The following is a 27,219-nucleotide window of genomic DNA, read 5'->3' on the forward strand; positions in this document are numbered from 1 at the left end:
AACAAGACAACAGGCAAAATTTATTGTGTTAATCATTTCACCCTGAGAGAAAAAGTAAAGGTTAAAAGTCCTCTTCAGTCTCATTGATGCAGTGGTATGTTCTGAGAAAAGAAGAGTTTGGTGATGAATAAAACACATCCCTCCTTAACAAAACATTAGTGGCACCCTCTTTTTTCCACTTCAATTGCTGTCCCTTACAGCTGTGAGGCTGGGGGACCCAAAATTATTGTGTAGTGTTTATAATTTCCTGCCTATGTGTTGATGCTCCATCCATCAGCAATACAGCCGGGATGCTGTATTGTCATTTCAGACAGAGACGACATTGGAGATGGCATTTAGACTAGGTTATTATGTGGACTTGGGAACCGAGTAACACAATAATAGGTTTTGTGGACTTAGGTATTGGTAGACATACAGTAGGAATGTACTCAGCAAACATAGAGACAGGTCCTGTGGGCTTGCATCAGGATGAGTCATACTCTCCCTCTCTACAGCAGAGCAGCAGAAAAGAACTCCAGCTCTCCACAATCAGAGGATCATTACTGGTATGACTTCAATCTTTTCTTGTCCAGGGACCCCCTCCCAGGCAAACCGGCGACCCAGGGACCCCCATCCTACCTTAGCCCACCAAAAAAAAATCACATGCCTTGTCTTGTCATCAGGTGAGTGATAAATGGCAAGGAGAAGTAATGACCATTTTTTTTATGAAAAGATTTGGTAGACAGTATTTCATTATTTTGACCTCCCCACATTATAATTGGAAAAGGAAAACTAAACTAACATCGCTGACCCCCTGCAGTACCTCCATGGACCCCTAGGGGCCCCCGCTCAAATTGGAACAGGTTGTTCTGTCCACCGGCTTTGTTGTTTCTCCTGTGTGTCCTCCAAGGGGTCCCTGAGTGCCGCCAACCAACAAATTACTAGAACAAAGTGAATTTGCTCCAGGGCTCATAAGATAACTATTTTGCTGATTAAAAACTGTGCAGCGCCATCCTGGCATGGAGCGGCCATTCCATTTAGATCCCAATCTACCTGGCCGCTTAAATCAGCATTGCACCAATAAGAGCCTTTTTATCTCTTGGAATGAGAGTGCTTAGTCTAGATGCGCGGTTGGATTGGGACCAGAGATGGGACGTTGTAAATACTGAGTAGAGACAGAGAGACACAACGCAAGTCTGGTGAGCATAGTTTTGGTTGGGCTTGGAAGGATGGCTCAGTTATGGCTCTATACATTATAGTAGTTTACAATAGGGAGTAGGTAGATAGGCTCTATAAATGATGGGAGGATGTGGTTATAACTGGACTCTTCTTGGTTGTTATTGCTCCTTTAAATGTGTTTTATCAGGCCTAGAAAATAGTTATCACCAGATAAAAGGAAGACGGGTTAAGAATACAGACGATGGAGAAGACATTAGTGAAAGTCTGGTGAGGCAGCAAGGTGGACAATGTCAGGTCATACTGCGACATTGCGAATGGTGGCCATCTGGATGAGCTGCTGGGCGAGGCTGTTCCGGAGGCGGGTCCTCTGGGAGAGGTCATCAAAGCAATGGTGGAACAGGAAGGCAATGATGTCAATCACCACCAGCTGGACCTGGATTTGACCAATACAGGGGCCCAAGTTAATATACAAAAGCCACAAGCAAAGTATTTTATTGATGCTGTCTTTGCTGTTCCAGTTTTTACTATTCTATTTTGCTCCAGCCAATCCAGACATTTAGCCATCATTTTCTATGCGCATTTCAGTTAAGGAATTCCATTTCGACTCGTTACTTGAAATTGACTGGAATTGAAATGGAACGGAGCCCAACCCAAAATGGAGGTTGTAGAAATAACCCCTTTGGATTTTATTGGTTGGATATTTTGGGATCAGTGACAGTATTGGTAGGGATTAGTACCTCAGGGTGCTGAGCCAGGAAGTCAGCCAGGAGATACATCTCCGCCAACAGCTCCACGTAGTCATGGTAACGGACGAGGACGAGGGTGGAAAAGATTGTTTCCACAGTCAGCTCCTTCAAGGCCTCCTGCTGCTCTGGAGAAGGAAAAAATTAAGACAAATAAATCAGAGACAGTGAAGTAAAACATTTCTCCAATTAAGCTTGAATCTAAGACGGAACCCTTTCTTCTCTAAACCGTCTCTATTGTTGAACATTTTGTCATGGCTCACACATAGTGTAGCGATTAAAAGGTGTGACGAAACGACCAAGCAGTGATTGAATGCATGCAACAGTACTGTTGATCCCCTTATGTCAGCATTTACCAAATAGCAGAACAATACTACAGTTTTTCATCAGTAAACCATTCTCTTCATAGCCTAGTATGTATGACAATGTAGTGACATTGCGCCAAATACGTTCAATATTTGAAAGTCTTTCTTAAAACTACATTGTTGGTTAAGGGCTTGTAAGTAAGCATTTCACTGTAATGAGAATTCGGCGCATGTGACAAATCAAATTCTATTTGAATCATAAGCACTAAATAGATGCTTAAGAAATCAGTTAAGTCATCCTACATGATAGATGATATAAACGTTGTTTTTGTTCTGTCCTGTACTTAGTTACGTGCATCCTCTGCTAGCAGCCCATAGTGGTCCACAGCTGCCTGGGCTAGGTCCACAGCCCTCTGGACCAAGAAGCTGCCCTCTGTGTCTATGTACAGAGCCTTGCCTCCCAGCCCCCCAAAACACATAGGGATGTGCACATCTACTGCCAAATGGATACTTAGGGACACAGAAGGAGGGGTTTAGGTGTGAATGTATGGTACAGTTATTTTACTGTGTTATTATTACATTATATGGAACAGGTGAGTAACTCTTCCACACAGAGGTACCAGAGCTTACCAGAGCTGGGTCTTTCCCACTCCAGGCGTCTCGCAGACCTCAGTGGTCTTCCCCACCGGCAGGCCCCCTCCCAGGGCTGTGTCCAGCGCTGAGCAGAAGGTGAAGACGGTGCCCAGCTCCTGCTCTGTCTCCAGAAGCTCCTGTGCCGTCAGCCTGCCTGCTGCTGCTCTCTCCTGGCCAGACTCAAACCTCACAGGCTGCAGCACCTCTACTGCCTCCTCCTGGGAGCCTCTACAAATACAAACACAGGGATGGAGCTGAAGAGGAAAAGATAGCCAATCTTGAAGGGGAGAGATACAAATGTTAATGCACTGTAAGACACATTGGGGAATAAAGTTGGCACCACATATTGACAAAAACACTATATTTGGGATATTTAGGTGTAATGCGTTTCACCCAGTTCATGTCCTGTAACTGTATTATAATCTAGATTATATGAGTACATGGAGATTATAAGAGTACATGGCCATTAACGACAGATCGTTCTTCAAGGTGTTCAAAGGTTCATATATGACCTGCAGGGTCAAATAATAATCACAGAGGTTAAATAGGGTGCAACAGGTCAGCACCTCAGGAGTAAATGTTAGTTGGGTTTTCATAGCTGAGCATCAGAGGTCGAGACAGCAACTAGCTAGACAGCTGTTTTATGAGTCGAAAATCTCTGTTTATTATTTTTGAGAATTAAATTGAACAATATATGAACACAATTTCTTCTTCTGAAAACAAAAAAAGCTATCAGAACTCTGAATATATGTACTTTTTACAAGGTCTTTATATAATGTATTGTCTGGATTCCCCAGAAGAAAAAATAGCTGTTTTTAGCTAGCCAGCTAACTGACATTCAGCACATCTTATTTACCTGCAGCGACCCACCTGGTGGCATCTTTAGTTGGAGCTGAATGGAGCAGGATAACTGCTTTGACGGTGCCCTGCCCGGTGCGATTAGGCATCATGAAGAATGGAGGTTTACCTGCTCAGCTGCACTGGTACACTATAGAGAAGAAACTGCAGAAGATGGAGAAGCTGCTCAAGAAAGGTAAAGCAAAACAATATCATCATCATGCATTACTTGTGTTGAGTAAGCATTTGTCATCCCTACCTACTAGTACCTACCCAGTGAATTTGGCAGTTATGAATAAATGGTTTCCTAATGAAGTTTATCATCCATCAATTTTTCTGATGCCGTGCTATAGGTGTGGATGTGGACTGTGTCAATCACTTGGGATAGACACCTCTGTTCTGTCTCTCTCTCCTGGGCCGGGCAGGTGTTACTGAGCTGCTACTGCAATATGGAGCTGACACCAACCAGTTAGAATGACAAGTCATTCACACACTGCACATGAATAGTCTCTCATGTCTCCTCTCTTTTAGACGTAAAGTAAATACTTCAAAGTTGTGTAATAGAAATTATAATATGCTAATAAGCGTTTTAGTACAGCACGTTTTAGTACAGCACGTTTTAGTACAGCACGTTTTAATACAGCACGTTTTAGTACAGCACGTTTTAATACAGCACGTTTTAGTACAGCACGTTTTAGTACAGCACGTTTTAGTACAGCACGTTTTAGTACAGCACGTTTTATGTGTTTTGAATGGCACCATACTCGGTGTGATCTATTTTTCTGTGTAGTCGCTGTGAAAACAGGAGCACATGGCCGTGTTCTCCTGTAAGACCTGGCCTGCTGGACGCAGGGGGGGGGGGGGGGCCTGAGGCTCTATGACCACAAAGGCAGGAGCCCCAAGACTGGGCCGAGGCTGGGTCTCAGGAGAACATCGCCAGGGTTAGCGCTCAAAGAGTCAGGGTACATTTAGCATGGAGAAATGATCAGATACATGCTGTATGCACTACTAAACTCTATCTCTCTCTGTCATTCAGATGCTTGAGTTCCTGAAGGACTGTGTGTCCCACATGTACAGCCTGTCTCAGACCCCCAGCCCAGGGAGCTGCACCAGACCCTCTCCTCCACCCTGTTGCACTCCCCCTCTCTACTGGAGCTCCTTAAGTCCGGGTGAGCAGCCAGGGGGGGTCCTACATTAATACTCCCCATTTTTTAGGGTTTGTTTTCTGAAGTCTGTCAGTTAACTTTTCCCCATTTCTCCCATGTTCCAGTGGTTCGGACCTGCACCTCAACCGAAAGATGACCAAGCCTGTGATACAGTTCGGAAAAGAACATAACGGTTCAAACATGGATTCACTCTGGCTCAAGATCAAACTTTTGCCTAAATCAGTGATGTTGATTTAAGACAAAAAAAAAATTGCATTATGTGCCCACATGTCATATTAGGATTTGTCTCTATATCATCTCATATATCATCGACTCATATGTTGGATAGTGTTGGAGTTTATTTGGATAAACGCGTCTGCTAAATGACATATAGTGTGGTAATATTTTGGAATGGCAGTATTGTGTATCTGGATGAGACTCAGTGACCAGGTGTTTTCTTGCTGGGCCCAGTTGTCTATAGATAAGCCGGGGCATGCATTGGGTCTTCTGGCCTCCCTGCCTGTGATTGGGGACAGAGAGTTAGGGCAGGGTGACAACGAACCCCTCCTCTCCTTCACCTGTGGCTCCTTCATTACCATGACCAAGTAAGACCACTGGGGCCTGGAACCACATCTTATATAACTCCTATGGGATCGCATCAATTAAGAAGCTACAGTCTTTGATTTGGTCCACTAAGCTGGATGTTACATCTGTCAGTTACAGCTGGAAGGGATGCATGATCACTTTAAAGAAGTCACTAAATTGATCACTAACATTTTGAAGCTGAGCCATTTGCTCTTGTTCTGCTTTTCAGTGCAGTCATATCTGACTAAAATCATAACATGGTATCAGAAGTGCTTCAATCTCGTTAAATATATGACAGGAGCGATTATTTCACAGAAAATAATAATGTTCCTTGAGTTTTATCAGAGTTTAGTGTCCCGAAAAGTAGCTAACAGCCAACTACTCTCTCATATCTCTTCATTAAGCAGAGCAGCCCAAGCGGAGCCGTTGCTATGGAGACTCACAGACTCAGAGCCGCTATGAGCAAAGCGCACGCAGAGCGAGCTGCACGAAGGGAGCGAGTGACAGACATCAAGGAGCAGCTAATGGCTTTACTAACGGAGGAATTTATTTCTGATTTCGGGTTTTGGGCAGGGCCTTAAATTTGGCAAAAGCAAATGGGCCTGGGTAGGATAGTGTCTGAACGTCATGGGCATGGGTAGGGCTCAAACCCTTGTATCCATCACTCAAACCCTTGTAATTGTTTTTTCTTATCTTGCACCTACTCAAAAAGTTACATTAATATTCTTATTATGTTAATGAATGTATCCAGAGTATTTTCAGATTTCATTATTGACAAATGCTGTGAAAAGTACAGGAAATGTAAAATGCACATAAAATCAACAGTGGAATGTTTAGATTCAGTCTTGTGTCAGGTGAACTGTTGTGTCTTCACCTTTGGTCTGATAATTTCCCATTAATCTCCAAAGTGTTCTCTTTCAATTGCTAATCTAGAAGAAAAAAAAAGAAACGCACACCTATTTAGGCGAGGTGCTGGCTAGCGGAGTAGAAAACTTGAAAATAAAGGAGAGCCGCACACTAGGAGCTCAGATGCAAAAATGTAATATCCAATGTTTCGATAGCCAAGCTGTCTTCATCAGGGTATAATCACAAACACTGCGGGATGACTCGTTTATATAGTGTCAAAAGACACACAGGTGTCTGTAATCATGGCCAAGAGTGGCCTAATATCATTGGTTAATTCTCAAATATTAAAATGGCATACAAAAAACAAATGTATAGCATACGATCATAGATTCATTTTAGACTACACAAGCTTACAAACAATTACAATGGCAAAGTCACAATAATCACAAGAATGGCTTCAGATCAAAGTCTACGTTGAGACCAAAGGGAGCAAGGGTCTTTAAATGAAAGATCCAGGCAGCCTCTCGTTTTAACAATAAATGATCAAGGTCACCCCCTCTCCTAGGGAGCGTGACATGTTCGATGCCAATATAACACAGAGACGAAATCGAGTGGCCTGCCTCCAAAAAGTGGCCCTCAACTGGGTAAATCAAGTTTTTGCACCTAATGGTGCTACGATGCTCTGAGATACGTACTTTTAATTTGCGCTTTGTTTAGGCTCTATATCCCTCGTTATAAGATAAATAACTGCCTTAGTGGAGCACGTAATAACACCTTTGATTGGGATCGATTTCCCTGTTTGTGGGTGTTTGAAGGATCTGCATTTATAAGTGCCATTGCATTGAGCACAGCCATTACACTTGTAATTTCCATCCAGTAGGGGCGCAAATAGACGTTGTTCAGGAATATCTTGGGGTGGTAAATCAGAGTGTACCAATTGGTCTCTGAGATTTCTGCCCCGCGAGAATACGACCAAGGGAAGGTCCGAAAACACATTACCGAGACTATCATCGGATTTTAGAATGTGCCAATGTTTGTGAACGATTCCCTTGTTCAGAGCGCTTTGAATAGCTGGTAGTTAAAATGCAAGAATGCGTCTTTTTGCGAGACTGCCCTTGAAAAAGGTCATGTCTCGTTTTGTTTTGAATTTTCTCAATGGCAATATTAATCTGATCATTTTTGTACCCCCTCTCCTTGAACTTTCTTTGCGTCTCAGCCATATTTCTGTCGAAATCTGATTATTTTTTGCAAATTCTTTTGATTCGACAGAATTGGCTGTAGGGCAAACTATTTTTCAAGGGAAGTGGGTGATAACTGTCAGCCCTCAACAAACTGTTACGATCAGTAGGGTTCCTGTAAATATCAGTGTATATGTAACGGATGTGAAATGGCTAGCTAGTTAGCGGGTACGCGCTAGTAGCGTTTCAATCAGTTACGTCACTTGCTCTGAAACCTAGAAGTAGGGTTGCACCTTGCTCTGCAAGGGCCGCGGCTTTTGTGGAGCGATGGGTAACGATGCTTCGTGGGTGTCAGTTGTTGATGTGTGCAGAAGGTCTCTGGTTCGCGCCCGTGTCGGGGCGAGGGGACGTACTAAAGTTATACTGTTACATATAGAACATTATTTTCACACAAGATCAGAAGATCAAGAAAACTGATCTGACGTGTATCAGATTGCATAGTCAAATGTTCAGAAAAGGAGTTAAGAAAAGCATGGAATGCCTGGAGCTGTTTTGCATCACCCCTCCATAGAACAAAAATATCATCAATATACTGTTTCCAAATAATGATGTTAGGCAAGAAAACATTTTTGAGAGGATTGAAAATAGACTGTTTCTCCATGTAACCCACATACAAATTAGCATAGTTAGGAGCCATGGGGGATCCCATAGCAGTACCCTTCGTCTGAATAAAGAAATCATTTAGAAACATGAAATAGTTATGTGTGAGTACTATTTCAGCCAATGTTATAATGCATGCACTGGAAGGTAGTTCATTAGGGTCACGTTGCAGAAGAAAATGTTCCATAGCTTCAATACCGCCCTCGTGTGGAATATTTGTGTATAACGACTCATCATCAAAAGTAACTAACACGGTATTCTCAGGAAGAGGATCAAGAGATTCAATGATAGAGATCATACTGCTGGTGTCCTTTACAAAGGAGGGGAGCTGTTCTGCGAGTGGTCTAATAAAAAGTCAACAAAAGTAGATAGAGGGGCCGTTACTGCATCAATGCCCGCTACAATAGGGCGCCCTGGAGGTTTTGTAACGTTCTTGTGTAATTTCGGCAAAGTATAGAAAGTGGCAATTTTAGGGTGTTGAATAGCCAAAAACTCATGGTCTTTTTTGGTTATCTGACCAGAACTTAAATACCCATCTGTAATATTCATATGTGTAAACATACTGAATTATAATTGGATGCATTTTACCGCCATATCATACTGTGCTATGATTGGTTAAGACCACCCAAATGGTTAGGTCGTGGTCAGTTTGATCCTGGTTGGCGATACGTGAACATGCCAGTTATAGCTAGCTAATAAAGAGCTACGTTAAGAAATATCCTGTAGTACTGCATTTTATTATTTTGTACAAGGCGTGCAAAACAAGACACCATCTAGGACAGTAAAGATAGTATTCTGAAATTGGGAAGTAGAGTCACTTCTGAGTTTCTTGTAAAAGGTGTTGTCAAGCAGCTGTCTATGACACTCATTTACATAAACTGTCCTATCCATGAGTACAACCGACCCACCCTTATCAGCAGGACGAATAAGGACGGAGGTATCGGATTGTAAATCAAGCAAAGCTTGTTTTTCATCCTTAGGTAAATTACGGAAAGATTTGGACTCCTGTTTGTTCTTAGGGAGATGAGCAACATCTTTTTCAACAAGTCTGCAATATGTCTCGATAGAGTGATTGCGATTGGTTGGAGGTATAAAATAACTATTGCTTCTAAAAGGAGTCGGAGTATGTGCAGCTGAGGAAAGTACTGGTTCAATAGAAATGTCAGGATTAGGGGAGCTAAAGTATTCCCTTAAACGGATGTTTCTAAAAAACTTCAACATCAAAATCGTTGCACTGGGTTGTAGGCACAACAGATAACCCGTTATTAAGCAAAGAGACATGGGCAGGGCTCAATATCTTGCTTGATAAATTAAAGACACTCAGTCCCGTGGGTTCTGGGAACCGTGTGAACGGTCTCCTCTGCCTCTGATAGTCGTTTCTTCTTACCCCGTCGGGTGCGGCATCTCGTCGATGCGCGTGCCTGCGGCCACCTCCGCCCTTCCGTCCGTCCAGTCTCTCGTTGAATAAAAAACTACCAATGGAAGCCGATGAGGCGCTGGTTGTAGAGCATTGGTCAGACGGGGGTGGATCGAAGTAAGCGGTATCCCTCCTGCGTCTGCCATGGAGAGGAGGAGCAGGACCTCCCTTGTCAGGGTTTCTCCAGAAGTAGACTTGATCCTTTATCCATGCTTTTCTGAAGGAAGCGCAGCATGTGTACACTGAGCAGAGGGGAGGAAAAACTCTAGTAGAGAGCACAGGGGGGAAAATGGCAGCTGTATATGTAACTCAGGTAACAGAGTTCTTTGACTTCTAAAACATGGCAAACCTTTGGTAGTGAATTGCATACAAGTTTAACTTCATCACCTAATGTGTGCTGCACAACAGAGACTCGCCAATAGAATGCTATGGACTCAACAGTTCCCACTTTCTCTTGTGTGCTCTTTACAATGAACATGTGACTGACTCAACTGTTCTAGGGGACTACGGTAAGCTTCATAATGTAAAATAATGTGACAAGTGAAATAAAGAATGCAATCTGCTTTATCTCCTAACATATTGCAAAAGTTGACTGCAAGTATTAACTTAAAGTAGCTACAAATATTAAAATGTATTGAAAAACTTCAAATAAATAGTTTTGAAGGTATTTATGGTATTGAGAAGTCATCCTGTGGCTTTTTCCAAATACCCCAGTATACAGTATATGAGGCATACTGCCCAAGCCTGATGGTCTACACAAAATACTACTATTCCCAGAGTACATTTCCCCTACCAGGGTGCAATCAAGCCCCCAGTGTTCGGTCTGGAGCATAAAGTCACGAGCTCTGCTGGTCGGCTACTGCGTAGCAACCTAGTGGTGCCTAAAGCCCTGGTCTGCCCTAAACCTTTTTTTTGTATGATCAAGTTCAATCCCTACCGTGAATTATTTTAAAGTTCGCTACAAATCGAGATATTTTATTAAATTGTGATCCATTCTTATTACAAATTTGTCATCACACAGGACCACATGCTGACACAGACCAATCAAAGGTCGGCAAGCTACAACGAGGCTCCCGGTTCTCTCTCAGGCAGGATGAAAACAGCTACATCAACCATGAGTGATTTTATGGTGCCATTCAGCAATATGGTGGCTTTAAATTCAAATACTTCCGGGTTCATACGCCATTGGGAGTTTTCCATAGGTATCGTGGATGACATCAGCGATATCCCTATCTACTGGTTATAATGTCTATGGGTGCAATGCTCCGCCCAGGGCTGCTGGCTGGCTGGCTGGCTGGCTAGCAAGCCCAGACGAAGTAGAATGCTGTTGGCATTCTCTCGCTATCTTCTCGCTTCTCAAAAGTGTCTTGCGCTATGTCAGCTGACTCCATTCTATGCGCAAGTAGGCTGGCCAGATTACTACTGCTCCCTGGAGAAGAGTCAGACAAAATCCAGACAGACTCCATCCTCTCAATCAGTATACGGTGTGAGACACATTTGACAGAAGTACCGAAGAATCTAATACTGAAACGTTTTTCATGCTCTAGTATCGAAAAAGTACAGAAGTTTCGGTATATCTTTCTGCAATTTTTGTTATTTATGTATAACAAAAAATCAACAACGAAGTTGGCGCTTTTACAATGGAGGTGAACGGGAAAGAATGTTTGTTTTCCCCAATTTGTGGGCGTGGTCGAAGGGAATTTATTTTTTATAACATGAATATCGACATGGAAATAATGCATGCTCTAGAATGCCAGTCAAGCCCATCAGAAATTAGTATTCAACAATGCCATGGTACAATTAAGTGACAATGCCCGAGAAGCCAGTGTTTGGAGGATATATTGGCACAGGTGTTGTTCGGCACGAGACAAAGTTGAAGGCCGGAAAACATGCCAATATACAGCTGAAGTCGGAAGTTTACATACACTTAGGTTGGAGTCATTAAAACTCGTTTTTAAACCACTCCACAAATGTCTTGTTAACAAACTATAGTTTTGGCAAGTCGGTTAGGACATCTACTTTGTGCATGACACAAGTAAGTTTTCCAACAATTGTTTACAGACAGATTATTTCACTTATAATTCACTGTATCACAATTCCAGTAGGTCAGAAGTTTAAATACACTAAATTGACTGTGCCTTTAAACAGCTTGGAAAATTCCATAAAAATGTCATGGCTTGAGAAGCTTCTGATAGGCTAATTGACATCATTTGAGTCAATTGGAGGTGTACCTGTGGATGTATTTCAAGGCCTACCTTCAAACGCAGTGCCTCTTTGCTTGACATCATGGGAAAATCAAAAGACATCAGCCAAGACCTCAGAAAAACAAGTGTAGACCTCCACAAGTCTGGTTCATCCTTGGGAGCAATTTCCAAACGCCTGAAGGTACCACGTTTATCTGTACAAACAATAGTACGCAAGTATAAACACCATGGGACCACGCAGCTGTCATACCGCTCAGGAAGGAGACACGTTCTGTCTCCTACAAATTAACGTACTTTGGTGCGAAAAGTGCAAATCAATCCCAGAACAGCAGCAAAGGACCTTGTGAAGATGCTGGATGAAACAGGTACAAAAGTATCTATATCCACAATAAAACAAGTCCTATATCGACATAACCTGAAAGGCCGCTCAGCAAGGAAGAAGCCACTGCTCCAAAACCGCCATAAAAAAAAGCCAGACTACGGTTTGCAACTGCACATGAGGACAAAGATCGTACTTTTTGGAGAAATGTCCTCTGGTCTGATGAAACAAAAATAGAACTGTTTGGCCATAATGACCATCAATATGTTTGGAGGAAAAAGGGGAACGCTTGCAAGCCGAAGAACACCATCCCAACCGTGAAGCACGGGGGTGGCAGCATCATGTTGTGGGGGTGCTTTGCTGCAGGAGGGTCTCGTGCACTTCACAAAATAGATGGCATCATGAGGCAGGAAAATTATGTGGATATATTGAAGCAACATCTCAAGACATCAGTCAGGAAGTTAAAGCTTGGTCGCAAATGGGTCTTCCAAATGGACAAAGACCCCAAGCATACTTCCAAAGTTGTGGCAAAATGGCTTAAGGACAACAAAGTCAAGGTATTGGAGTGGCCATCATAAAGCCCTGTCCTCAATCTTATAGAAAATCTGTGGGCAGAACTGAAAAAGCATGTGCGAGCAAGGAGGCCTACAAAGCTGACTCAGTTACACCAGCTCTGTCAGGAGGAATGGGCCAAAATTCACCCAACTTATTGTGGGAAGCTTGTGGAAGGCTACCCAAAATGTTTGACCCAAGTTAAACAATTTTAAAGACAATGCTATCAAATTCTAATTGAGTGTGTGTAAACTTCTGACCCACTGGGAATGTGATGAAAGAAATAAAAGCTGAAATAACTAATTCTCTCTACTATTATTCTGACATTTCACATTCTGATTGCCCACCTCAACAACAGCCCCTTCACATTACACCCCACCCCATGCAGTTTGGCTTCAGAGCGAAACACTCCACAGAAACGGCCATCTACTTTCTTCTGGAAAATGTGAAGTTCAAGATGGACAAAGGGGGCGTTGTTGGGGCTGTGTTTCTGGACCTAAGGAAGACTTTTGATACAGTTAACCATGAGATTCTCATCACAAAATTGTCCAAGTTCAACTTTTCCCCCGATGCCTTGAGATGGATGAAATCATACCTTGAAGGCAGAACTCAGTGTGTCAGAGTGAGCAATGAGCTGTCGCCCACTCTTAGCTATGGTGTGGGCGTGCCCCAAGGGTCAATACTGGGGCCCCTCCTGTTCAGCCTGTACATTAATGATCTGCCCTCTGTCTGTACTGGGTCTGAAGTTCAAATGTATGCAGATGATACAGTGATATATGTGCATGCAAAGAGCAAACAACAAGCTACACAAGAACTCACTACTGTATTGGTCCAGTTTACAAAGTGGCTCAGTGACCCGTGTTTGCATCTCAATGTGAAAAAAACTGTGCATGTTCTTCACAAAGAGGGCAACTTAACCAGATGTCTATGTGTCAGGGGAGAAGCTCCAGGTGGCATCTGATTTTAAGTACCTTGACATCATACTTGATTCCACCCTCTCTTTTAAAAAGGTGAAAAAGGTAATTCAAATAACCAAATTCAACCTAGCTAATTTCCGATGTATACGAAATTGTTTGACTACAGAGGTAGCAAAACTGTACTTCAAATCTATGATACTCCCCCACTTAACATACTGCTTGACTAGTTGGGCCCAAGCTTGCTGTACAACATTAAAACCCATTCAGTCTGTTTACAAACCGTCTCTCAAAGTGCTTGATAGGAAGCCCAATAGCCATCATCACGGTTACATCCTCAAAAAGCATGAGCTCCTGAGTTGGGATTTTTTTTTGCAATACACCGACGCATGTCTTGTATTCAAGATCCTAAATGGCCTGGCTCCCCCTCCACTCAGTATTTTCGTTAAACAGAAAACCCAAACATATGGCAGCAGATCCACAAGGTCTGCCATGAGAAGTGACTGTATAGTTCCCTTAAGGAAAAGCACCTTTAGTAAATCCGCTTTCTCTGTAAGAGCTTCCCATGTCTGGAATGCACTGCCATCAGACACACATAACTGCACCACCTATCACACTTTCACAAAAAACAAGACATGGCTAAAGGTCAATCAGATTTGGGAACATAATCCCTAGCTGTGTTTTGCCGCTTTCCATGTTGTCTGTAGCTTGTGAGGTATGGAAACACTTTGTTGCCAATATGGATTTTGTCTTGTTGCTTTTTGTTCTGTTGCGCTGTCTGCATGCTATGTCTTGCTTGTCCTATGTTGCTCTGTGTGTGCTCACTGCTCATTGATTTTCTGTTGTTTCTCATTGTAATTGTTTTTAATAGCCTGCCCAGGGACTGCAGTTGAAAATTAGCCGGCTGGCTAAAACCTGCACTTTTACTGAAACGTTGATTAATGTGCACTGTCCCTGTAAAAATAAAATAAACTCACTCTTAAAATAAAAGTGGTGATCCTAACTGACCTAAGACAGGGAATTTTTACTAGGATTAAATGTCAGGAATTGTGAAAAACTGAGTTTAAATGTATTTGGCTAAGGTATATGTAAACTTCCGACTTCAACTGTATCCCCCAAACACCGGCTTCGAGGGGATTATCACTTTTATACAACAGGTTACCAACATATTCAACTAATGATTGACATATTTTAATTAAAAGCTTTATTTTGATGAATTTATTCTTACTATTTCATCCTTCCACAAGATATAGTCCCGACACAAATCTAGGGTTGCTACCCAAGCTGGCTGGTCGTTTGTTCTATCGGTTCGGTTGCCAGAGACACGACCCAGTTGTTCAGTCTTTTTGTTCTGTATCTATGGACACGACCCAGTCGTTCATTCTAAATGTTGCATTGCCATACTGGCTGGTAACGTTCTGTTCCCCTGCTTGCAAGCTAGCCTACTACAGCTAACTTACAGGCATGTCAAAAGTGCAACCAGAATAACAAAGTAGCTGCATCTGCATTTGTTTAAGGTGTTTTCAAGTGACATTTATTTGGATACATCCATAACAATGAGCTAATGAGGTGCAATTTTGCCTGGCATAGAACATGTGCTCACTCGTCAGGACACGGTTGTTCAGAGGAGCTAGCCAACAACACAATCACTTCAAACTGAAGCTGGAAAGACTGTAAACTAGCTGCAATTCGTTTCGTTTTACCTTTTTTCAATCAACATTTCTTTGTATATATCCATAAAAAGTAAGCCAGCTGATTCATGATTTCGACTGGCTGAGAAACGCTGCCTGCCACTCTCTCGTCCCGACTCCTACACGTTCATTACTATTGGACAGCTGGAGATTGAATTTGAATATTGAAACAAATGTTGAAAATGTCGGAGAGACAGACAGCAAGGTTTATACAAATCTCCGCTGTTTAAAACTAAATGTTAGTCTAAAATAAATATGAGAATGTCTAGATGCTTTTTATAGTGGAGATCAAGTTTATAAATTGCCTGGCTGGGCTGATGAGACAGTGGATTGCGCAGTCAGATGGAACAGAGTAAATGGACATTTTAACGTCACAGATTTAGCCGGTGGTAACTTGTGTAATAGACACCGGCTGGAATGCGGTTTTAACCAATCAGCATTCAGGATTAGAACCACCCGTTGTATAAACTGCGCTAGGCAGTAGCATGCGCCGCATCGCATTCGTTGAAACCAAGACTGTTCTCTGGGCAAGCCTGGTTGTAGTTAGATATGAGTCGCGTCAGGGACCATTTTAGCTAACCTTAACCCAATTCTCCTAACCTGCTACGAAAAGTCACTTCTGCTAGTCAAAACCGGCAAACCTGCCCTGAGAACAGTCTTGCTTTCCAATAATATGATACAGCGTAGCATGCACTGCAAGATGCCCCTGGAGTGATGCGGTGCCTGCTGTGATTGGTCAAGATTTTTTACAACACTCAATGCAGTGGACCGCTCACATCCTTGACCCCACCCCCACCATTACAGCACTGGTTAAATGTCAATGTCATCACTCAGCAAATTGCCTCTCACTCAGTCAGAGTCTGAAATAGTTTTTTTTAGCTCAGATTTACTCAAGAGGCATAGGCCTACAACGCAGTGTAGTCAATGCCTATAGTGTTTCTATTTAGTAAATAGTTGTTAGGTGTTTTGGACACCCTGCAAACATGACAAAATACCATAAAGATTAATGTATCGAAATAAACTACATGTGTTTTGTATTTTAAAATACAGAAATACATTTGCAAGTAGCCAGCCCGAACAACAACATTCTCAGTAACGGTTACAGAAATGTTTTCATTTCCTATGACTGTGATATGAGTTGTTTATCTACCTTAGTTTAATTCACTGACTGGCACTGGATAAGAATGTCTGCTAAATTACCAAAATGTAAATATATATGCGAAAATAAACATACCAAGATGAATTGCAAAGCACACTGGGTATTATTATTGGCCTTGTTTTGGGGTCATGTCTAGATGGGATACAGTTTAACCTAATTTTCCTAACCTGTTACGTTAATTCTAACCTGCTGCGTAAATTCTACTAAACCTGATACAAAAAGTCAATTTTGACAAAAGCTGTATTCCTTCTAGACAAAAACCTTGTTTCCGGGCAGAGCTCATTAGAATGATACTCAGCATGCTTTGCAATTGCCCATTTTTTACATATCACACCATAGCGCCACCAGACTACTGATACAAATGCAGGGTGAAAAATGGTGAACCACTATAAAACATGGTATAGAATTGGTATAGTACTTTGAAAATGGAAATTACTGCTCTCGAAAGATCTTGTTACAAAATACATTTGAGTGTAGTTTAGCCCTGTGTAATACAAATTACAAAATACTCAGAAGTAATTGAAATACGCATTTCAAATACATGTAACAGAAATACTGCCCATCTCTGCTGCTCTCTCTGCTCCATCCCAGGCTCTGTCTTTCCTCTGAGGGACAGACTCTCTTGAGGACAGTCCTCCTCCACCACAGCCCAGACTGCCTCAGCCCCCAGCCAAGGCCAAATGGACCGGTGAGTACTCGGTAACACTTTACTTGACACCCAGCGTCATAACCATGTCATAATAAGTCATAATGGATGACATAACATGTCATAACCTGTAATATGATCATGACACATTTAGACCCATTGTGACATATATTGTGTTATTTTATGTCTGGTTATGACACCTACATACAGTGCCTTTGGAAAGTATTCAGACCCCCTGACTTCTTCCACATTTTGTTACGTTACAGCCTTAAATGGATTTAAAACAATAATACTCCTCAGCAATCTACACACAATGCCACATAATGACAAAGCAAAAATAGGTTTAGAAATTACTGCACATTTATTAAAAATAAAAAACAGTAATACCTTGCTGACATAAGTATTACCTTACTGACATAAGAGTCCACCTGTGGTAAATTAAATTGATTGGATATGATTTGGAAAGGCACACAGCTGTCTATAAGGTCCCACAGTTAAAAGTGCATGTCAGAGAAAGAAAAAAACAATCCATGAGGTCGAAGGAATTGTTCGTAGAGCTCCCGAGACAGGATTGTGTCGAGGCACAGATCTGGGGAAGGATACCAAAACATTTCTGCAGCATTGAAGGTCCCCAAGAACACAGTGGCCTCCATCATTCTTAATTAGAAGAAGTTTGGAACAACCAAGACTCTTCCTAGAGCTGGCCACCCGGCCAAACTGAGCAATCGGGGGAGAAGGGCCTTGGTAAGGGAGATGACCAAGAACCCGATGTCACTAACAGAGCTCCAGAGTTCCTCTGTGGAGATGGCAGAACCTTCCAGGAGGACAACCATCTCTGCAGCACTCCACAAATCAGGCCTTTATGGTAGAGTGACCAGATGGAAGCCACTCCTCAGTAAAAGGCACATGACAGCCAGCATTTAGTTAGCCAAAGGGCACCTAAAGACTATGAGAAACAGAATTACCTGGTCTGATGAAATCAAAATTGACCTCTTTGGCCTGAATACCAAGCGTCACATCTGGAGGAAACCTGGCACCATACCTACGGTGAAGCATGATACAAATACCTAGGTGTCTGGTTAGACTGTAAACTCTCCTTCCAGACTCACATTAAGCATCTCCTTTCCAAAATTAAATCTAGAATCGGTTTCCTATTTTGCAACAAAGCCTCCTTCACTCATGCTGCCAAACATACCCTCGTAAAACAGACTATCCTACTGAACCATGACTTCGACGATGTCATTTACAAAATAGCCCCCAACACTCTACTCAGCAAACTGGATGTGGTCTATCACAGTGCCATCCATTTTATCACCAAAGCCCCATATACTACCCACCACTGCGACCTGTATGCTCTCGTTGGCTGGCCCTCACTACATATCCGTCGCCAAACCCACTGGCTCCAGGTCATCTATAAGTCTTTGCTAGGTAAAGCCCCGCCTTATCTCAGCTCAATGGTCACCATAGCAACACCCACCCATAGCACGCGCTCCAGCAGGTATATTGCACTGGTCATCCCCAAAGCCAACACTTCCTTTGGCCGCCTTTCCTTCCAGTTCTCTGCTGCCAATGACTGGAACAAATTGCAAAAATCTCTGACGCTGGAGTCTTATATCTCCCTCTCTAACTTTAAGCATCAGCTGTCTGAGCAGCTTACCAATCACTGTACCTGTACACAGCCATTCTGTAAATAGCACACCTGACTACCTCATCCCCATATTATTACTTACCCTCTGGCGCTTTGCACGCCAGTATCTCTACTTGCACATCTATCACTCCAGTGTTAATGCTACATTCTAATTATTTTCACCTCTAGGGCCTATTTATTGCCTACCTCCCTACATTTGCACACACTGTACATAGATTTTATTTTATTTTATATTGACTGCACGTTTGTTTATGTGTAACTCTGTGTTGTTTTTGTCGCTCTGCTTATGCTTTATCTTGGCCAGGTCGCAGTTGTAAATGAGAACTTGTTCTCAACTGGCCTACCTGGTTAAATAAAGTTGAAATAAAAATAAATACATAAAAAATAAAATGTATTTTCTTGGTCCAAGTAAAGTGACACAGGATGGTCATAATGCTTCACGACAGTGGCATAATGTATTTAAAATAAGATGAAAAAAATGTGACTAAAAGAATTCATTGCAACAAAAAAGGATTTAAGAAACAAACTTTCAAACAAAAGGAAACTTCTTGGCAGGGAAAACACGAATTTGAATAAATGTGGGTTTTGACACTTATGTAAAATCAAATCTGATTTGATTTGTTTTGACACTCTTATGTAAGTGTCATAACCAGCCATAAAATAACGCAATGTACACTACCGGTCAAAAGTTTGAGCACCTCCATTTTTCCAGGTTTTATTGAAATTTACACAGTTTCATGTCTTAATGTACTCTGAAATTAAAGCATAGAACAAATAAACAATTGGAGACAAAAAAATTGATCATGGAATTGTACCGGTTTAACAATATTGTATCTACATTTTTGACTTAAAGTAGCCACCATTTGCACACATAACAGTCAAACACTCGTGGCATTCTTTCTACAATGGAAATCAAATATTGTTCAGAAAGTTCTTCCCAACACTGTTGCAGAAGTTCCCACAAATGTGTTGCACTTGTAGGTTGCTTTGCTTTAACCCTTCTGCCCAGTTCATCCCAAATCAGCTCGATGGGTTTGAAGTCTGGAGACTGTGCTGGCCAATCCATGATTTGAAGCCTACTGTCTTGTACTTTTCTTCTGAGGTAGTTCTGACATAGCCTGGAGGTATGTTCTGGGTCATTATCTGGCTGTAGGATGAACCCCTGACCAACTAGGCGTACACCAGAGGGTATTGCATGGTGCTGCAAAATGCTGTGGTAGCCGTTTTGGTTCAGGGTGCCACTCTGCAAGTCGCCAACTCTGGATCCAGCAAAAGAGTTCCAGACCATCACGCTTCCTGCTCCATGTTTGACAGTTGGTGTCACACACTGAGGAACCATCCTTTTGCCTACTCAACGGCGTACCGAAACCCTGCGTGATGAACCGAAGATTCCGCTTTTTGATTCATTGCTCCGTAAGACCTTCCAGTCTTCAGTAGTCCACCGGCAGTGCTTCAAGGCCCAGGCAAGCCTCTTTTTCTTATTTTGCCATCTTAGCAATGGCTTTCTTACTGCCACTCAACCTGTCAAACCTGCAGTTCGAAGTCTTCTCTTCTCAGTTGAAACTTGCTTACAGTTGAGACTTGCTTACTTCGACCAGTGTTAAGCTGTGCTTGAAGCTGTTGTCCTGTGAGCCGCCTATCACGCAAGCTGTTGACTCTCAGAAACTGGTCTTCTGATTCTGTTGTGGCTTTGGGTCTGCCATACCTCCCCCTGTCAGGGTTTCCAAGTGCCTTTTGATGGTGTAGGAAACTGTACTCACTGACACCTTGGCTTTCTTTGCAATTTCTCTAAAGGAAAGACCTACATCTTTAAGGGTTATAATGGTCTGTCTATCTTCCTTTGTTAAATTTCAATAAAACGGGAAAAATGTAGGTGTTCTAAAACTTTTGACCGGTAGTGTATGCCACTACAGATATAAACATATGGGTCATGACAGTGTTATGACTAAATTATAACAAGTTATGTCAGCTGTTATGACATATTTTGGGTGTCAAGTAAAGTGTTACCGAGAACTCACTATACATACATTATACCAAAGTTCAAAGTTACAGTTCACATAACACATTGACCTCCCATAGGTGAGGTGTCAGAGTTGTTGGCCAGGATGACCCGGGGGTGGCTGTGGGACCCCTTAGCAGCAGTGACAGTGAGGAGGAGGAGGACAGATTGGGACAGGGGCCAGCGGTTGGACCCCCTGGGGCACAGTGACAATGGCTACAGGTCCTCTCCAGCCCCATCCAGATACAGCCAGGTCTAGTAGTTCTTAGTTAATGTAATAGTTATATGGTATAACATAACATAGGAGTAGCACACACCCTTTAGTTAAATAAAGGTTAGGAGCAGCACCAACACACTAAGGTGCTATGGTAAAATCAACTGTACAATATATGATTATGTAATGTATTATGTGTGTTGTGAATAGAAGTTTCAGTGCAGATGAATGCTTAAGCTTTGTAAATCCCCCCATGTTGAGACCTGATGGGAATGTTGTTTAGGAGCTCTGGGAAAGGTGAGGCTGTCAGAGAGTAGATTGAGGTGTTCTGCGGTGTGATGTAATCATCAAGCACCAACAACTCTTCCTTTGGGAGTACGTCCACCAACAATATAATTTCCAGTGTGCCACAGAGTGTTTCAGGCACATATCTTTGCACTCTCTGAGACACAGATCTACACATTCTGTAGACATCTCATCGTACAATGTATCATGGTCTTCATCAATTTATGTGTGTGTGTGTGTGTGTGTGTGTGTTTATACAATGGCGTAACTGACATGATTGATGTCTTCAGCATCACATGGTGACCCGCCTGCACCAGGAGTGGGTTGCCAGGAGAGACTGCACCCCAGACCCATGAACAGACAACCTCTGCCCTTCAAAAGCCCCCCACGCAGCCCAGGTACCAACCAACGACACCTAGCTACCAGAGCTTTACTGGAGCTTCAAATTGTAGAAACCCCTTGGTGAAATGTTCCAGAACATACAGTACCAGTCAACTAGTAAGATGGTGCCGGAGAAGAAGGACCAATTGTGTTTTTTTGTTAGATTATTTGCAACTTATTTTGTACATAATGTTGCCGCTACCGTCTCTTATGACCGAAAATAACTTCTGGACATCGGGATTGCGATTACTCACCACGGACTGGCAGAATCCTTCTTTTCCTTTAACGAGTCCGACGCGAACGATATAATGCTTTCTTGGGAGCAGGCCCAGATCCCAGTGATATGCGTGAAGAGGAGGCAGAGAAAAAGGGGCCGCAGGGCGGGCTGCCTTCTGAGAATTCGTAGGCGATTGAATAAACCCCCACTTCCTTCCATTCTGCTAGCAAACGTGCAATCTTTGGACAATAAAATAGATGACCTACACGGAAGATTAAACTACTAACGGGACATTCAAAACAGTAATATCTTATGCTTCATGGAGATGTTGCTGAACGATGACACTATCAACATACAGCTGGCTGGTTATACGCTGCACCGGCAGGATAGAACAGATGCTTCTGGTAAGACAAGGGGCGGCTGACTATGTATTTTTGTAAATAACAGCTGGTGCACAATATCTAAGGAAGTCTCGAGCTATTGCCCGCCTGAGGTAGAGCATCTCATGATAAACTGTAGACCACACTACCTACCTAGAGAGTTTCTCTGTTTTTTGTAGCTGTTTACATACGGCAGGTAGCCTAATGGTTTGAGCGTTGGGCCAGTAAACGAAAGGTTGCTAGATCGAATCCCTGAGCTGACAAGGTAAACATATGTCGTTCTGCCCCTGAACAAGGCAGTTAACGCACTGTTCCTAGGCCGTCACTGTAAATAAGAGTTTGTTCTTAACTGACTTGCCTAGTTAAATAAAAGTTAAATAAAAATGTAATAAAAAAACATACCACCACACTCAGAGGCTGGCACTGAGACAGCATTGAATGAGCTGTATTCCACCATAAGCAAACAAGAAAATGCTCACCCTGAGGCGGCGCTCCTAGTAGCCAGGGACTTAACTTATGGCTGCAGGGGCAGTATTGAGTAGCTTGGATGAAAAGGTGCCCAGAGTAAACTGCCTGCTCCTCAGTCCCAGTTGCTAATATATGCATATTATTATTAGTATTTGATAGAAAACACTCTGAAGTTTCTAAAACTGTTTGAATGATGTCTGTGAGTATAACAGAACTCATATGGCAGGCAAAAACCTGAGAAAAAAATTCAACCAGGAAGTGGGAAATCTGAGGTTTGTAGGTTTTCAACTCATCGCCTATCGAATACACAGTGGGATATGGGTCAGTTTGCACTTCCTACGGCTTCCACTAGATGTCAACAGTCTTTAGAACCTTGTCTGGTGCTTCTACTGTGAAGTGGGGCCGAAGGAGAGGGGAATGAGTAAGGTCTGCCATGAGCTGACCATGCCCGTTCACATGAGAGGGAGCTCTGTTCCATCGCACTTCTGAAGACAATGGAATTCTCCGGTTGGAACATTATTGAAGATTTATGTTAAAAACATCCTAAAGATTGATTCAATACATCGTTTGACATGTTTCTACTGACTGTTACGGAACTTTTTGACATTTCGTCTGCTTTTAGTGAACGCGCTTCGTGGCTTTGTTTACCAAACACGCTAACAAAAGTAGCTATTTGGATATAAATGATGGACATTACAGAACAAAACAAATATTTATTGTGGAAGTGGGAGTCCTGGGAGTGCATTCCGACGAAAATCCGCATAGGTAAGTGAAGATTTATAATGCTATTTATGACTTTTGTTGACTCCACAATTTGGCGGGTAACTGTATGGCTTCCTTTTGTGGCTTAACACTGTTCTCAGATTATTGAATATTGTGCTTTTGCCGTAAAGATTTTTTGAAATCTGACACAGCGGTTGCATTAAGAACAAGTGTATCTTTAATTCTATGTAAAACATGTATCTTTCATCAAAAATTATGATGAGTATTTCTGTTATTTGATGTGGCTCTCTGCAATTTCTCCAGATATTTTGGAGGCATTTCTGAACATGGCGCTAATGTAAACTGAGGTTTTTGGATATAAATATGAACTTTATCGAACAAAACATATGTATTGTGTAACATGAAGTCCTATGAGTGTCATCTGATGAAGATCATCAAAGGTTAGTGATTCATTTTATCTCTATTTCTGCTTTTTGTGACTCCTGTCTTTGGCTGGAAAAATGGCTGTGTTTTTCTGTGATTTTGCGGTGACCTAACATAATAATTTGTGGTGCTTTCACTGTAAAGCCTTTTTGAAATCGGACACTGTGGTGGGATTAACAAGAAGTGTATCTTTAAAATGATGTGAAATACTTGTATGCTTGGGGAATTTTAATTATGAGATTTCTGTTGTTTGAATTTGGCGCCCTGCACTTTCACTGGCTGTTGTCATATCGATCCCGTTAACGGGATTGCAGCCCTAAGAAGTTAATCAAATGCAGGGAAACTTAAATCTGTTTTACCAAATTTCTATCAGCATGTTAAATGTGCAACAAGCGGAAAAACAACTCTGGACCACCTTTACTCCACACACAAAGACGCATATAAAGCTCGCCCTCCATTTGGCAAATCTGACCATAATTCTATCCTCCTGGTTCCTTGCTTCCAAGCAAAAATTAAAGCAGTAAGCACCAGTGACTAGATCAATAAAAAAGTGGTCAGACGAAGCAGATGCTAAGCTACAGGACTGTTTTGCTAGCACAGACAGGAACATATTCCAGGATTCCTCTGATGGCATTGAGGAGTACACCACATCAGTCATTGGCTTCATCAATATGGTAAGTGCATCGATGACGTCGTCCCCAAAGTGATATCCCAACCAGAAGCCATGGATTACAGTCAACATCCGCACAGAGCTAAAGGCTAGAGCTGCCGCTTTCAAGGAGCGGGACTCTAACCCGGAAGCTTATAAGAAATCCCACTATGCCTGCCGATGGACCATCAAACAGGAAAAGCGTCAATACAGGACTAAGATCGAATCGTACTACCTGACACTCGACGGATGTGGCAGGGCTGGAAAACCATTACAGACTACAAAGGGAAGCACAGCCGAGAGCTGCCCAGTAACACGAGCCTACCAGATGAGCTAAACTACATCTATGCTCACTTCGAGGCAAATAACACTGAAACATGCATGAGAGCACCAGCTGTTCTGGAAGACTGTGTGATCGCGCTCTCCACAGCTGATGTGAGTAAGAACTTTAAAAACAGGTCAACATTCACAAGGACGCAGGGCCAGACGGATTACCAGGACGTGTACTGCGAGCATGTGCTGATCAACTGGCAAGTGTCTTCACTGACATTTTCAACCTCTCCCTGTCCGAGTCTGTAATACCAACATGTTTTAAGCGGACCACCATAGTGCCTGTGCCAAGGAACACTAAGGTAACCTGCCTAAACAACTACCGACCCGTAGCACTCACGTCTGTAGCCATGAAGTGCTTCGAAAGGCTGGTCATGGCTCACATCAACACCATTATACCAGAAACTCTAGACCCACTACAATTTGCATACCACCCCAACAGATAGAGATTGCATCATCTGTGTATTGCACTCCACACTGCCCTTTCCCACCTGGACAAAAGGAACACCGATGTGAAAATGCTATTCATTGACTACAGCTCAGCGTTCAACACCATAGTGTCCTCAAAACTCATCAATAAGCTAAGCACCCTGGGACTAAACACATCCCTCTGCAACTGGATCCTGGACTTCCTGACGGGCCGCCCCCAGGTGGTAAAGGTTGGTAACAACACATGCGTCACGCTGATCCTCAACACAGGGGCCCCTCAGGGGTGCGTGCTCAGTCCCCTCCTGTACTCCCTGTTCACTCATGACTGCACGGCCAGGCACGACTCCAAAACCATCATTAAGTTTGCCGATGACACAACAGTGGTAGGCCAGATCACCTACAACAACGAGACAGCCTATAGGGAGGAGAGGTCAGAGACCTGGCCGTGTGGTGCCAGGACAACAACCTCTCCCTCAACGTGATCAAGACAAAAGGAGATGATTGTGGACTACAGGGAAAAAGAGGACCGAGCACGCCCCCCATTCTGTAAGGTCTACACCTGTTGTATTCGGTGCGTGTGACTAATACAATTTTATTTGAACTCACACTGTGCATGTTTAACATCAAAAGTACTTCTTTTAAATCTCTACATTTACACATTGAATTGCAGCAAGATGTTACGTCACTTGTATACTTGTTTTGGTTTGGTGTAGCAACTGTGCCCAACTACAGAGCCATGGCGGTCACTGGGGAGCCCATCCCCCATCTGCCCAGCCTACTGGACACCTCCAACTGGGGCAGCACCTGCTTCCTGCCTCCCCACACCAAGAGCTTCACCACAGCCAGCCTGGGAGCCAGCAGCATGGTCAGTATAGAGTCAGCACTCTTCTAGTCAAAACCATGTTTCAATATGTTCTTCAGACCTGTCCAAATATATAGTACGCCACCAACCCTGGTCCTGGAGAGGTACAGGATGTAAAGTTTAACTCAATAGTGTCTTACCTTTTATCAACGTAACTGAAATGTTGTGATGCATTTTGGCTGCTCTGTCTGCAGACGGACCCCACCCCAGCGTGTACAGCGTGCTGCAGTCGCCCATGAAGAGACTCCTCCACCCACGGGCGTCCCAGAGTTCACCACGGCCAGCTCTGGAGAGAGACAGACCACAGGGACCAGCCAGGAGGGGGTGGGCTCTACCTACAACGTACCCGTCCCCAGTCAAGAAAGGGAGGAGGTTGATAGGGAGGAGGAAGGAGAGGGGGAGAAGAGAGATAGTTTTGAAGAGGAGACGAACATGGAGTGTCTTGAAGGGGAGATAGGGATGTCGCTGGCTGCAGACATGAAAGAAGAGATAGAGGAAGAAGAGTTGGAAGGGTCCAATCAGGGTAGCTGTGATAATGTGGATGCGGACCCGATGCATGAAGAGCCTGGTAGTCGAAATTTCTTTAACATAGTGAGATAGTTAAACCTTCGAAAGTATTCACCCCTCGACTTTTTCCACGTTTTATTGTGTTACAGCCTGAATTTTAAATGGGTTAAATTGAGATGTGTCATTGATCTACACATAATACCCCATAATGTCGAATTTTTTGACATTTTTACTAATTAAAAAATGAAAAGCTGAAATGTCTTCATGTCAATAAGTGTTCAACCCCTTTGTTATGGCAAGTGTAAATATGTTACATATGTCACATAAGTTGCACGGATTCACTGTGCAATAACAGTGTTTAACATGATTTTTGAATAACTACCTCTGTACACCACACATACAATTACACTACATGACCAAAAGAATGTGGACCCCTGCTCATCGGACATCTCATTCCAAAATCATGGGCATTAAAAACCCAGATTCGTCCGTCCAACTGCAAGATGGTGAAGCGTGATTCATCACTCCAGAGAACGCGTTTCCACTGCTCCAGAGTCCAATGGCAGCGAGCTTTACACCACTCCAGCCGACGCTTGGCATTGCGCATGGTGATCTAAGGCTTGTGTACGGCTGCTCGGTCGCGGAAACCCATTTCATAAAGCTCCCGACAAACTGTTATTGTGCTGACGTTGCTTCCAGAGGCAGTTTGGAA

At 42.9% G+C, this 27,219-nt stretch overlaps 1 protein-coding gene across 2 annotated transcripts; it reads right to left on the reverse strand.

Annotated features, from left to right (window-relative positions):
* LOC120030765 (DNA repair protein RAD51 homolog 3-like) lies at positions 1–26,677 on the reverse strand. 2 transcript variants are annotated; one of them, XM_038976191.1, is made up of 5 exons: positions 26,141–26,677; positions 3,710–3,841; positions 2,837–3,067; positions 1,896–2,024; positions 1–1,591 (listed from the first exon to the last, which is right to left on the reverse strand). In XM_038976191.1, the coding sequence occupies exons 2-4, from the start codon at positions 3,787–3,789 to the stop codon at positions 2,012–2,014; spliced, it is 324 nt and encodes a 107-aa protein (XP_038832119.1). In that variant the 5' UTR covers positions 3,790–3,841; positions 26,141–26,677; the 3' UTR covers positions 1–1,591; positions 1,896–2,011. The 2 variants fall into 2 exon arrangements, with proteins under 2 accessions (XP_038832119.1, XP_038832126.1); XM_038976198.1 differs by lacking the exon at positions 26,141–26,677 and adding an exon at positions 9,478–10,190.
* Positions 26,678–27,219: the final 542 nt, after the last annotated feature.

The sequence above is a fragment of the Salvelinus namaycush genome, chromosome 3, assembly GCF_016432855.1.
Source record: "Salvelinus namaycush isolate Seneca chromosome 3, SaNama_1.0, whole genome shotgun sequence".
NCBI lineage: Eukaryota > Metazoa > Chordata > Actinopteri > Salmoniformes > Salmonidae > Salvelinus > Salvelinus namaycush.